At 37.3% G+C, this 13,333-nt stretch overlaps 1 protein-coding gene across 1 annotated transcript in view; it reads left to right on the top strand.

Annotated features, from left to right (window-relative positions):
- chd5 (chromodomain helicase DNA binding protein 5) overlaps positions 1-13,333 on the top strand; it is a 34,240-nt gene that overhangs the window by 10,942 nt on the left and 9,965 nt on the right. Inside the window, exons 3-26 of the mRNA XM_016238760.1 lie at positions 982-1,173; positions 1,257-1,375; positions 1,764-2,005; positions 2,432-2,544; positions 2,878-3,007; positions 3,437-3,633; positions 3,754-3,972; positions 4,688-4,894; positions 5,001-5,212; positions 5,323-5,454; positions 6,389-6,497; positions 6,631-6,822; positions 6,901-7,095; positions 7,319-7,456; positions 7,824-7,945; positions 8,082-8,255; positions 8,332-8,473; positions 9,703-9,834; positions 10,416-10,533; positions 10,632-10,756; positions 11,027-11,273; positions 11,365-11,537; positions 12,917-13,091; positions 13,192-13,278. Coding sequence (XP_016094246.1) covers positions 982-1,173; positions 1,257-1,375; positions 1,764-2,005; positions 2,432-2,544; positions 2,878-3,007; positions 3,437-3,633; positions 3,754-3,972; positions 4,688-4,894; positions 5,001-5,212; positions 5,323-5,454; positions 6,389-6,497; positions 6,631-6,822; positions 6,901-7,095; positions 7,319-7,456; positions 7,824-7,945; positions 8,082-8,255; positions 8,332-8,473; positions 9,703-9,834; positions 10,416-10,533; positions 10,632-10,756; positions 11,027-11,273; positions 11,365-11,537; positions 12,917-13,091; positions 13,192-13,278 — 3,892 coding nt within the window. The remainder of the gene's footprint in view (positions 1-981; positions 1,174-1,256; positions 1,376-1,763; positions 2,006-2,431; positions 2,545-2,877; positions 3,008-3,436; positions 3,634-3,753; positions 3,973-4,687; positions 4,895-5,000; positions 5,213-5,322; positions 5,455-6,388; positions 6,498-6,630; positions 6,823-6,900; positions 7,096-7,318; positions 7,457-7,823; positions 7,946-8,081; positions 8,256-8,331; positions 8,474-9,702; positions 9,835-10,415; positions 10,534-10,631; positions 10,757-11,026; positions 11,274-11,364; positions 11,538-12,916; positions 13,092-13,191; positions 13,279-13,333) is intronic.

Genomic DNA, 13,333 nt, shown 5'->3' with positions numbered 1-13,333 from the left:
CCAGCACAGATCAGCTCTAGGCATGACGAAGCAGATATCGTCCTCTTTTGGAAGGCCAAACAAAGTAGTTTCGCTTTCACAACGAAACACACAGCGCCTTCACGACATGGCGGCGGTGGCAACAACAATACTACAGCGAGAATAAAAGTTACGCCTTCTTTCTTTGCGTGAACATTTGGGCGGCGTTTGTGACGTAGACATGTGGGGGTGGTTGACTCTTTTATGAAGAATATCTCTTTGGATTTGAGACTTTAGTCTTTGCAACTTTACAGATCTTCTTTATGCACCAAGAGCTTGTAACACTCCAAAGAGAAAGGAAAAATTGAAATCGCATCATATGACCCCTTTAATTATGCAAATGTGAAAATAAAGCATCACTGGCACACATTGTTTTCCCAAATGCATGTTAAACAGCACACATCGTGAGCCCTTAAGGGTAAATGAACACAGTGCTGCTCTTCACTCTGAAACATGCAGCGCATCAGACTTCAGTTGCACTATTTTGTAGTTTGTTAAGCGTACTAAGCTATATCGCAATATTGGTGTTAGCTCGATTGGCAGATGCTTTGCTAAAGCAATGGCGCAAAACACAATGTTAAAGATCTTTTATGCTGTCATGAGAAATATATATATAAAAAAATTTGGTATTATGAAACATCGGTTTTGGTTATTATGATAATAAATATGAAACACTGGCTACTGTGAATAGGAAAATTTGTAAAACTGCTTGTTAAGATAAAGTTTCAATAACATCAAATCATCAAAAAAATCTGACAATAATGGTATCATAAATTATGCTAAAATCACACTATAAACTAAACATTTATTTTTCAGTTGGGTCCAGCTAATGTGTATGTTCAGATTCCACCAAAAAGGAGATTTCTTTACTGAAAGGCTGGACTGAGCGTTAAAATTTCTCCCATTAATTTTTATATGAGTGTTCCTCTTCTTTTTCTGTAATGTCTCCGCCTGTACTCACAGGGGCTTCCTAGTGGGCTAGATGACATGTCAGACAGAGAGGATCATGGTCACAGGTCAGGGAGTGAGAGCAGCACCTACAGCACCCTGAAGAAGAAAAAGAAGAAGCCCAAAGAGAAGAAGGAGAGGAAAACTAAACAGCGAAAGAAAGATGATGATGAGGACGACGATGATGACGATGATGGAAACATGAAGGTTCTCACTTAATAGTAGAAATGCTCTATTATGCTCTATTAGCCATGAGAATAAATGAATAACGGTTTCTCATGTGACACCAGGAACCAAAGCCATCCAGTCAGCTGATGCAAGAGTGGGGTCTCGAAGACGTGCAGTATGCCTTCTCAGAGGACGACTATAAAACCATCACCAACTACAAAGCCTTCAGCCAGTTTCTTAGGTAGGATTTCAGTTTTCCTTCTGCATGGACGTTCTAATGCCCTGCTGTCAAGATGTCTTGTTCTATTTTAAAACATTCCTTCTGGCAAATGCTAATGCCCCTGTATGAAGTAATGACATTATGGTGACAGGTTTTCTAATAATAGGCATTGAAACAAGATGTACTGTCTGACCCACACCATGCATGTCTACTGTAACCAGCATAATATTTAATTTGATAGACACTCTTTTAGTATATACTTCCGATTTCTGATTCATCGTGCCTGAGAACATCCAGTACTTGAGGTAAAATCACCACAATGCATGGCCTCTTATAAAATTTGCCACACAAATTTCAACTTCATCGTCTAAGAATAGCTTTTTCTTTGCTACTTTTTTTTTGCGGACAGGCCCCTCATTGCCAAAAAGAACCCCAAGATCCCCATGTCAAAAATGATGACGGTGCTCGGAGCGAAATGGAGAGAGTTCAGCGCGAACAACCCTTTCAAAGGCACCTCTGCAACTGCTGTAGCGGCTGCGGTGGCTGCTGCCGTGGAAACTGTCAATGTGGCTCCGCCCATCTGTATTAGAAGTATCCAACAGATCTCACCATCTGGGCCAATCAAAAAAGCCAAAACCAAAGAGGGAAAGGGTAATTTAATGTTCTTTTTGTTGATGTTATAAAGGGGTTTATATCTAGGGTCAGATTTCCAAAGCAGTTAGTGGAGGCTTTTACATTGTTTACATATGTAACATGATTAATGATTGCCTGTTGGCAATTCTTTATTAAATGTGTTTGGTTTTTCACTCACACGATTGCTTTAGTGTAACTTTGAAACTTAAAAGTCAACTGTGTAATTTTATCCTATGAATAGCTTATTTATAGTTGACCCTGGATTTTATATGAAGTATTTTAACATCAAAATATTAAGTGCGCATATGTGTTTACAAAAAACAAAACAAAAAAGATTTGCAAATGTAAAATGTGTTATATGTATGTCTGAATAATGGAGTATTGTTCTCAGATCTCACAAAAAAATGTTGCTGTTTTGTTTATCTCATCTGGACTGCATTGCAGGGCCTGGCGCTAAGAAAAAAAGTAAGCCAGTGAAAGAAACAAAAAAGAAAGGGAAACCTAAGAAGTCCAAATCGAAAGCAGGCCAGGGTGGAAAAAGGAAAAAAGGCTCTTCGGTGAGAATGCGCTTTCACTGAAATCTTTCTAGGGCTTAACCTGTATCACATGGAAAGATTCCCCTTAGCTATTCAATTGAGAGAGAATTTTGTAGCTTTTCCACTTCCCAGAACAATTCATGGATCATTTGTATAGCTATTCTTCCCAAGTGTTCTGGTTCCTCCCAGTTTTATTAGGTTCTTTCTAAAGTTGTTTTCCATGTTATGACCTTTTCATTTTTGATGAAGACTTATTGTGCCTTTTGCATAAACTGTCACATGAAATCATCCAGTTTGAGGAGTATGACCTAATTTGAGTGAATGGTTTAACTGTTTTAATGCCTTATTTCTCAGAGTGAGGAGGATTTCCTGGATGACTTTTCAGACTTTGATGACATCAGCATTCACAGTGCCTCTGTACGCTCAGATACTTCAGCGGCACCCAAGAAGAAGTCGACCCGCCGAGGACGGAAAAAAAGAAAAAGTGAATTTATTATTATTATTGTTGTTGTTAAGTACACTACCTATATACTGTATATATATATATATATAGAGAGAGAGAGAGAGAGAGAGCTTGCCATTCTATATAAATATAGCTATTACGCCAGTCTTCAGTGTCACATGATCCTTCAGAGATCATTCTAATATACTGATTTACTGCTCAGGAAACAAACAACAACTTTTTTTTGTAACATTATAAATGTCTATACTGTCACTTTTGATAAGTTTAATGTGTTCTTGCTAAATACATGTATTAAAAAAATAAATCTTACAGATGTTGATTCTTTGAAGTAGTGTAGTGTAAGTCTTGTTAACAGAATTAAAGTGTTGTTACATTGAAATATTGTTGTTAAAATTGTGAAATATTATGTATTTGAAATTGCACAGTATTTCTGTTCCATAAACTATTTAGGTTTCTCTTTGAACTCTATTGTTAAAGTAGGAGAGGATGGAGATGGCTACGAGACAGACCATCAAGACTACTGTGAGGTTTGTCAGCAGGGAGGAGAGATCATTCTATGTGACACCTGTCCCAGAGCATATCACCTGGTGTGTCTGGATCCAGAACTGGAGAAAGCCCCTGAGGGCAAATGGAGCTGCCCCCACTGTGTGAGGAAATCCCTCCCTGCTTCACAACAAGCATATACATGCAAAGAAATGCATTCTAGTACATTCAAGGCCACAGAAGCTGTGCTATTCAAAATGACAGTTTACTGCCTCATCTCTCAGGAAAAAGAAGGTATTCAGTGGGAGGCCAAAGATGATGAGGAGGACGAAGATGAGGTTGCTGGTGAGGAGGAAGATGACCACATGGAGTTCTGCAGAGTGTGTAAGGATGGAGGAGAGCTGTTGTGCTGTGACACCTGCCCTTCCTCCTACCACATCCACTGTCTCAACCCACCGCTTCCTGAAATTCCCAATGGAGAATGGCTGTGTCCACGATGCATGGTGAGAAACATCTGTATGGATCAGTTCAGTTAAAATCATTCTCAAGAGTCTCTGAAATAGCTGAAAATTAGACTTGGCTTTTGAAAGAAATCCTCAATGCTCATCAAGGCTGCATTATTTAGATAAAAATACAGTAAAATAGTAATATTGTGGAATATTATTACAATTTAAAAGAACTGTTTTCTATTTTAATATATTATAAAGTGTAGTTTATTCCTGGGATGGCGAAGCTGAATTTTCAGCATCATTATTCAGTGTCACATGATTCTTCAGAAATCATTCTAATATGCTGTTTTAGTGCTCAAGAAACATTTCTTATGAAATCAGTTGTGCTGCTAAATGTTTTTGTGTAAACCATCATGCATGATAATTTTTCTCAGGATTTTTTGATGAATTGAATTTTTTTCTTTGATGAATAGACAATTTTGATCAATTGAATGCATAATTTCTGAATAAAGGTATTAATTTCTCCCTCAAAAACACACACACACACATAAAAAAACATCTTACTGAGCACGATCGTTTTATTTAGGTCTGTTAGTACAGCTTTACAAAAAAAGGACAATTATAGTTGAACTATAGTTGTTTATGACATTTAAAAAATTTAAATTATTATAAGTCTGCCTCAAATCCAACCTTAAAAGCACAAGTAAAAGCATATGTTGTTTTGAACATTTGAGCACTGTTCATCATCTATCATCCGTATTTCCCCTAGTGTCCACCACTAAAAGGGAAAGTTCAGAAGATTCTGCACTGGGTGTGGGGCGATCCTCCTCTACCACCTGAGGTTCCTCTTGGGCAAGATGGAGAGAAGGTGGACGGTTTGGCCAAAATGCCGCTGAAGGGTCGTCCAGAGAGGCAACTGTTTGTGAAATGGGCTGGGCTGTCCTACTGGCACTGCTCCTGGGTCAGCGAACTACAGGTGGGACTCCCACATTTCCTCAGCAAAGACATGAATTAAATCATGCATGCTTTTTTGGCTTGTTCCTGTATCTCTGATTAAGTTTCGGTTCTTTCCCTTGATGCAGTTGGAGCTATATCACACGGTAATGTACCGTAACTACCAGCGTAAGAACGACATGGATGAACCGCCACCGTACGACTATGGCTCCGGGGAGGAGGAGCTTAACAGTGAGAAGAGGAGGAGCAAAGACCCTCAGTATGCAGCCATGGAGGAACGATTTTACCGTTACGGCATAAAGCCGGAGTGGATGATCCTTCATCGGATCTTCAACCACAGGTACATGGGCCACAGTTAGTAGTGCTAATGCTATATTTCAGACAATAATGATTAATTCAGTAAATTATTGTATAATTATATGCCTTAAGACTATGTTGTGTATGTTGAAGTTTTGATAAGGATGGAGATGTACACTACCTGATTAAGTGGAGAGATTTGCCATACGATCAGTGCACCTGGGAGGCTGATGACTTCCACATCCCAGATTATGACAGCTTTAAACAAGCCTACTGGGACCACAGGTAAGCCATGCCATTTAAATTTAATGTGGATTTAAGTGGGTGCAAACACACATACAGAGCTTTCCATGAAGAGGTATTAAATACTGTAGCGCCTGAAGCTCTTAATAAATGAATTTTTAAATGGTCAGTAAAAATGTTGATAATTATCCTCAGAAGTTCATGCTAAAGGTTTTATTTTTATCATTTTTATTAATTTCATATAAGGCCTGCGATTTCTGCAACCCTGCACTACATTTTTAGCAATAGACAACAAACAAGCATCCAAATTAAATACAGCATTTCTAAAATAAAACTACAACTTTTCCAGAATGGGTAACAGGGTTTCTAAATTAAGCTGCCTCTCTAGTTATTTGCTAGTTTGGGACTAAATGTTGGTTAATAGTTATTTATAAACTTATTTACCATAAATTTAAAATATTAATGAAAAATAGTAAATACAAATCTGAAATTATTAATATTAAAAACGAATTAAAAATGCATATAACTACAATTAATTAATTTGGACTTGTTTTCCTATCATGCTCTAGAAAGTGTCCAAGTAGTATTTCATAGTATTTTTTAATGTTTAGATTATTAATATGCGTAATATTGTAATAGTAATTTTGTTATTTGTAATTAGATTTGAAAAGAATGACTAAAATTACATTACAAATATATTTTTCTTTTTTATACAGTGAACTATATATCAGTTTTGATAAAGTAATTATGTAATTATGAAAAACAATATATGTGACAATTTAAGACAGTTATGTGATGTGTTTAAAACTGTTAAACTTTTCCTAGATTCATGCTAGCATCCTAATAGTTCTCAAAATAGAAAGAAGACAAATTAGTCATGATTTGTGACTAAAATGAATAAATGAAGAATATTAAGAAATTTGTCACACAAAGTGTGTGAAAAGTGCCATACACTCACTGACTCTGATTTTACCAGGAATATGGTGCTCGGTGAAAGCCATCACCCCCTGCTGTTCAGAAAGGGAAAGAGACTCAAAGAGGAAGTAAAGAGGAGAGAACCTCCACCAGACACTCCGGTTGTGGATGTGAGTGCAATTAATATTTTACTTCATGAATTTATGCCTGAATTTATCTTGCTTTATAAATTTACACTTTCAGTTATTTGCGTAGACTGAATCTCAGTATCATTCTCTCTTATTTATGTGCCATTGGTCACAGCCCACCATCAAGTTTGAACAGCAGCAATGGTACATTGATGACACAGGGGGAACTTTGCACCCATACCAGCTGGAAGGCCTGAACTGGTTGCGATTCTCTTGGGCCCAAGGAACCGACACAATCTTGGCTGATGAAATGGGTCTTGGCAAGACTGTGCAGACTATAGTATTCCTGTACTCACTTTACAAAGAGGTCTGGGCACCAATTTAACTTTTTCAAATACATTTAAGAGAGGAAGGGAACAGAGTGTAACTGAGTTGCTTGTTTCAGGGTCACTCCAAAGGGCCATTTCTGGTCAGTGCGCCACTCTCCACCATCATCAACTGGGAGAGAGAGTTTGAGATGTGGGCTCCGGATTTCTATGTTGTTACTTATACAGGGGACAAAGAAAGCAGGGCTGTCATACGCGAGAATGAATTTACCTTCGAGGAAGTCAAATTGGGTCGCAAGGTTTTCCGCATGAAGGTAAGAGAGTGCGGTGGACTAGCGTCAACATTTTGATGCATTATACCATGTCCCCTCCAAAAAACAATATTTTGTACCAAACCAAAGCTGGTTTGATGGAACATCATCCTCTCACTGGTACCTGATTATATATTTCAAAATCCATACAATTTAAAAAGGATCCTAGTTTCTGAAAGGTTTCATTTAGAGGTGCCTTGTTTCTGATCAGAGTTTTTCATCACAGAAGGACACACCGATAAAGTTTCATGTCCTGCTGACGTCTTATGAACTGATCACCATTGATCAGGCAATACTTGGGTCCGTTACCTGGGCCTGTTTAGTTGTGGATGAAGCCCACCGACTGAAGAATAACCAGTCAAAGGTACAGAATTCAAGGAAAGATTTATGACATCATCATATTCATAACAAAAATTAAGTGTAAAATAAAATTTTTATAAAAAATCCAAAGCAATTTATATGATTTAATACCAATGTTAAATATATAATTTAATACCAGTTTTTCCCAATAGTACAGATTTTTTAAAATATTTTTATTCATTTTACTTTATATGTTTTCTTTCTTGTACATTGTTCAAAATAATAATATAAGAACAAATAAAAATAAATATTCGTGGAAAATATCAGTGAAAAATTGTAAGATTCCAGTGAAAAAATATTATAATTTTTTTTTAACTTTTTGATCACCACTTTATATTGTTATAGATTCTAATCTATAAATGAATGCTCAGTTTTTCAGAATTCTGAATGGCTACAAAATCTACTATAAGCTGCTGCTGACTGGAACCCCTTTGCAGAACAACCTCGAAGAGCTTTTTCACCTGCTCAACTTTCTCACCTCGGAGCGCTTCAAGTAAGATTGCAGACTGCATGATTCACCTGGTGATTCATACTGTAGATCTGCTCGTAGAATAACGATCCCCCACAGAGCGATCACAGGGCTTAGATTGAAACATGTTTTTCATATGATTTGATGTGGTTGTGCGCAGTAACCTGGAGGGCTTTCTGGAGGAGTTTGCGGACATCTCGAAAGAGGACCAGATTAAGAAACTACATGACCTGCTTGGGCCACACATGCTCAGGAGACTGAAGGCAGATGTGTTTAAGAACATGCCGGCAAAAACCGAGCTCATAGTGCGGGTAGAGCTCAGCCCAATGCAGAAGTCAGTCTTGGTTTCTCTGTTCCTAATGCTACATCAATTTATTCATAAGGTAATTTAATGTTTTTTTCTCTCACAGAAAATACTACAAGTTCATTTTAACGCGTAACTTTGAGGCGTTGAATTCCAAGGGAGGCGGGAACCAGGTGTCTCTTCTTAACATCATGATGGACTTGAAGAAATGTTGCAACCATCCCTACCTGTTTCCAGTTGCTGCAGTGGTGAGGAGGGGAGGGGAACATATGGAGGCCCCCAGTTTATATCACTGCAGTGCTTTATTGTTAGCACATGTAATGGCAATACATTTTCTGTTTTATAAGAGCTATTTAAAAACTTTTGTTCAGGAGTGTATTGTTTCTTATGTCTGCAGTGAATTTGATGCATAATATCGGCCTTATCTTACATTCTCATGTTCAAGGACAAAACGTTCTGTGATATTGAAGTTGTTTACTCTTAGAAACATTGCCTGCTGACTATTAATGATGCCTGCTAAGGCAAGCACCACCTTTACTATTGCTTATACTTGGAGTTAAGGGTTTTTCAAAATTATGGACATGAATGTGCTATGGACGTGAATGATACCTCAAATGAAGTGGCTTAAAGGGATGTGCTTTCCTGCATGAATAGACTTCACTTGGTGGATTATGAAACAATTCCATGCTTACACTGGAGGGACCTTAGCCATATCTAGGAACCAGAATATCATAGACACTGGAGTGATTTGAACCCAAAACACTCAAGTAATCATATTCTATTGAGCTAAAAGCTACAGTACATAGACAATAGCAATAGCTATGCCATGCCAACCACCTACAAAACCCTTGCATTTTGGTGCCAAGCACTGTTCTTATTTTCTGAGCTGTTTTAATGGTTGCTACAGATGTGTCTTGTAACAAAACATTTATTTTTTTTAAATATAAATACTTAAATACTTTGATTAAACTGATCAAAGGCAAAAGTTACAAAAGATTTCTATTTCAAACAAATGCTGCTCATTTAAACCTTCTATTTATCAAAGAATCCTGAAAAAAATGTTTCCCCTAAAAATAAAGCATCACAACTGTTTTCAACATTGATAATAAAAATAAATGTTTTAGGAGCACCAAATGAGAATATTAGAATGATTTCTGAAGGATCATGTGACACTGAAGACTGGAGTAATGATTCTGAAAATCCATCACAGGAATCAATTATATATATAAAAAAATAATTGAAAGAGAAAACTGTAAATTTAAATTAATATTTCACAGTATTACTGTGTGTCCTGTATTTTTGCTCAAATAAATGCAGCTTTGGTGAGTGTCAGATATCTTTCAAAATCATTTAAAAATCTTACCAACCCCAAACTTTTGAATGATTTATAATATGGTTTATAAAACAACTTTTATATCATATTTTTTTATTAACATTTGTCAAGTATTTTGTATTTTTTTCATTTTTATATATACAGGAAGCTCCGGTCTTACCCAATGGTTCTTATGATGGCAACCTCCTGGTGAAATCCTCAGGAAAACTCACCCTGCTTCAGAAGATGCTCAAAAAACTGAAAGATGAAGGGCACAGGGTTCTCATCTTCTCTCAGGTATAGTGTGTGGTACTTATTCCCTCTTTTAGAGCTTAGAATACCCTGTGAATACGTGGCAGTCTTGCCTTTATTTCAGTGGAAGATTAATTAGATGGTAAACTGTGAATAGAAAATAAGAGCAAAGCTCATTTATCTTTTAAATGGAGTTGACAAATGAAAAGGCGGGGCCTATATTTATCTCCGCATTATTGTTTAGTCCTTAGACTCTTTTCCCTCCCATTTTAAATTGCCTGTGGAATCACTGCATCCATTAATTTGATGAATGGCACAGGTACAGGGAGGATGTGTCGACTTGCCTTCATTTTGCCACCCTTTTATTTCCCAAGTGCTTGAAAATAAACAAACATATTAATGTTATGGCATGTCGTATGTTTCTTAAGTCCTTTACGCTTGATTAAAGAGGAGGACCGTGTTTCTGTCCCCTCTTGTTGTTGTTTTTTGCAGAGATGGAATTAAGCATGAGCTGGCAAGCTGAGTTTGCTTAACATTTTGCTTAACACTGCCATTTGTCCCTTTGTTGGATACCACTGTTATCTTCCTGTTTATGTCTCATCCTGCACTGTTGATCCCTCTCTCAGATGACAAAGATGCTAGATCTGCTAGAGGACTTCCTGGAGTTTGAAGGATATAAATACGAGCGTATTGATGGGGGCATCACAGGGGGACTGCGACAGGAGGCCATTGATCGCTTTAACGGTGAGGATTCCGGCAGTGAAACTGCAGTGATGTCTGTGTGTGGGGGGGATAGTGGATACTAAGGCGCTCTTACTGACTGTCTGTCACCCTGTGTGCAGCACCCGGAGCTCAGCAGTTCTGTTTTCTGCTGTCCACACGTGCTGGAGGATTGGGTATCAATCTGGCAACTGCAGACACTGTGATCATATATGACTCTGACTGGAACCCACACAATGATATTCAGGTAATGCAAACAACAGTGCTGGGAAAGCTACTTTAAACTGTGACATATAATTTAAAATGGTTAAAGTACTCTTTTAAAAAGTATTTAGCTGCACTACAAGCAACTACACTAGCTATATATATATATATATATATATATATATATATATATATGATACATTATATTATATATAGTCATATATTAGACTTTATTATTTAATTATTGCTTTTGTTTTTCTTGCTGTGTTCTTTCTTTTTTCTCTTCATCAGTATTTTCTCTTTGTCCTTGCAGGCATTCAGCAGGGCACATCGTATCGGGCAAAATAAAAAGGTAATGATATATCGCTTTGTAACTCGGGCATCCGTAGAGGAGCGTATTACCCAGGTGGCCAAGCGAAAGATGATGCTGACCCACCTGGTGGTGCGCCCCGGCTTGGGCTCTAAGACGGGCTCCATGTCCAAACAGGAACTTGACGACATCCTCAAGTTTGGCACTGAGGAGCTGTTTAAAGACGATGTAGAAGCCGCCAGAACAATGGGTTAGCTGAAGTGGTTTAAGATAAACATTACGGCACTTTGCTTGTGGATTTTGTGGATTCCAGTAGTTCATGTCCTAAATCTCTTCTGCAGGAGATAATAAAGAAGGAGAGGAGGGCAGTGTGATCCACTATGATGATAACGCCATTTCCAAACTGCTGGACCGTAGCCAGGATGCCACCGAAGACACAGAGATCCAGAACATGAACGAGTACCTGAGCTCATTTAAGGTGGCTCAGTATGTAGTGAGAGAGGAGGATGGAGAGGTGAGATACAGATGCTTTGCTGTTTTTATTAAACAAGGGATGAAAATGAATGCTGGTCAATCCTTTGAAAGTGACTACCTTAGAAATGCTTTATTTCTTTTACTCTTCTATGCTCAAGAGGGCATAGTTGTGCAAGTTGCAGCTTCTTTCACAAAAGCTTCGTATTGTGTGGAGGGGCAGCATCAATGTGGCTTTGTTCACATTTTTGACATTTCATAAAAAGTTATCATTAAAATTCTGACCTGATGCGTACACTACCATTCAAAATTTTGGGGTCACTTGGATTATTTTTTTTTTTTTTTACTTTAATACCTTTACTTAGAAAGGTTGCAGTAAATTGATCAAAATTAGCAATAAATATATTTATAATGTTACAAAAGATTTATATTTGAAATAAATTATGTTCTTTTGAACTCTATTCATAAAAGTATTCTGGAAAAGTATCCTGTTTTCAGCATTGATAATAAGAAATGTTTCTTGAGCAGCAAGTCAGCATATTAGAAAGATTTCTGAAGGATCATGTGACACTGAATACCGAAGTAATGGCTACTTAAAATTCAGCTTTGCCATCACAGTAATAAATTAAAATATTTCACAATATTTCGAGTGGTAATGTATGTAATTTTATAAAAAGCAGAAAACATTTGGAGCTGTGTTTGAATGCGCTCATTTTCATTCTCTTTTTCTTTTTTGTGACATTCACTATGCAGTGAATGATGAGTGAGTGTTAGCGGTTTTGGACATGAATGTGTAGAAAGTCATTTTTTCTCTCTCATGTTCCTGTAGGGAGATGTCATGATAGACATGGGCAAAAGCTAAATTTTCAGTTTTCCATCCCCATTTCACACTGACAGATACTCTCAGTTTGAGAAAATCTCCTGGGATCATGCTGATGCTTACATCATTATTATAGCAACCCATGTAGATGCACATCTCTCTGAAGAAACGGATCAGATATCAGCAATAGCAAAATGACAGACAATAAGTCCTAAAGTGTGGATTTGCTACAATGGTCAAAGTATTAGGCTCCTCTCTATATGTATCATGATAACGCTGTACTATGCTTTGAAGTACCTTGGAGTACCATGGCATATGAATATGGTAATGATTCAGTTTAATGGTACATCAAATTATTATTTTGATAATATCACTGGTACCACCAAGTCCTTTTCTGTGTTGGAACAAAAACCTGCATTATAACCAGCTTCAAAATGGGACTAAATAATAAAAAAATATATATTATATTATCTCATATACAAATACCAAATGTTTAGGATTATTGTTAGTAAACAATAAATATAATAAGATTAATTGAAGTCGATAATAGGTCTGTGATAAATTATCTGTATTTGTGTGTGTGTGTGTGTGTGTTCCTGCAGGAGGAGGTCCAGAGGGAGATTATTAAGCAGGAAGAGAATGTTGATCCAGACTACTGGGAGAAGCTCTTGAGGCACCATTACGAGCAGCAGCAGGAGGATCTGGCCCGGAACCTGGGCAAAGGGAAACGTATCCGCAAACAGGTCAACTATAATGACGCCTCTCAGGAGGACCAAGGTACCCAAACACAGATGCTGACAGTGCTATAACTCAGTGTAAAACTGTGTATATGAGTGTATCTGAGTTTACAAGCATTCTCTCTCAATCCTGTTCTCAGAGTGGCATGATGATCTTTCAGATAATCAGTCTGAGTACTCTGTTGGGTCCGAGGATGAGGATGAAGATTTTGAGGAACGTCCTGAAGGTAGGCGTCTTTATACATATACATATACATATACATATACATTTTTTAAAACTTT

Source organism: Sinocyclocheilus grahami, unplaced genomic scaffold (genome assembly GCF_001515645.1).
Source record: "Sinocyclocheilus grahami isolate Dianchi unplaced genomic scaffold, SAMN03320097.WGS_v1.1 scaffold20.1, whole genome shotgun sequence".
Taxonomy (NCBI): Eukaryota; Metazoa; Chordata; class Actinopteri; order Cypriniformes; family Cyprinidae; genus Sinocyclocheilus; species Sinocyclocheilus grahami.
Note: the sequence above shows the minus strand (reverse complement) of the source record. Positions and strands in the feature narration are given on the sequence as shown.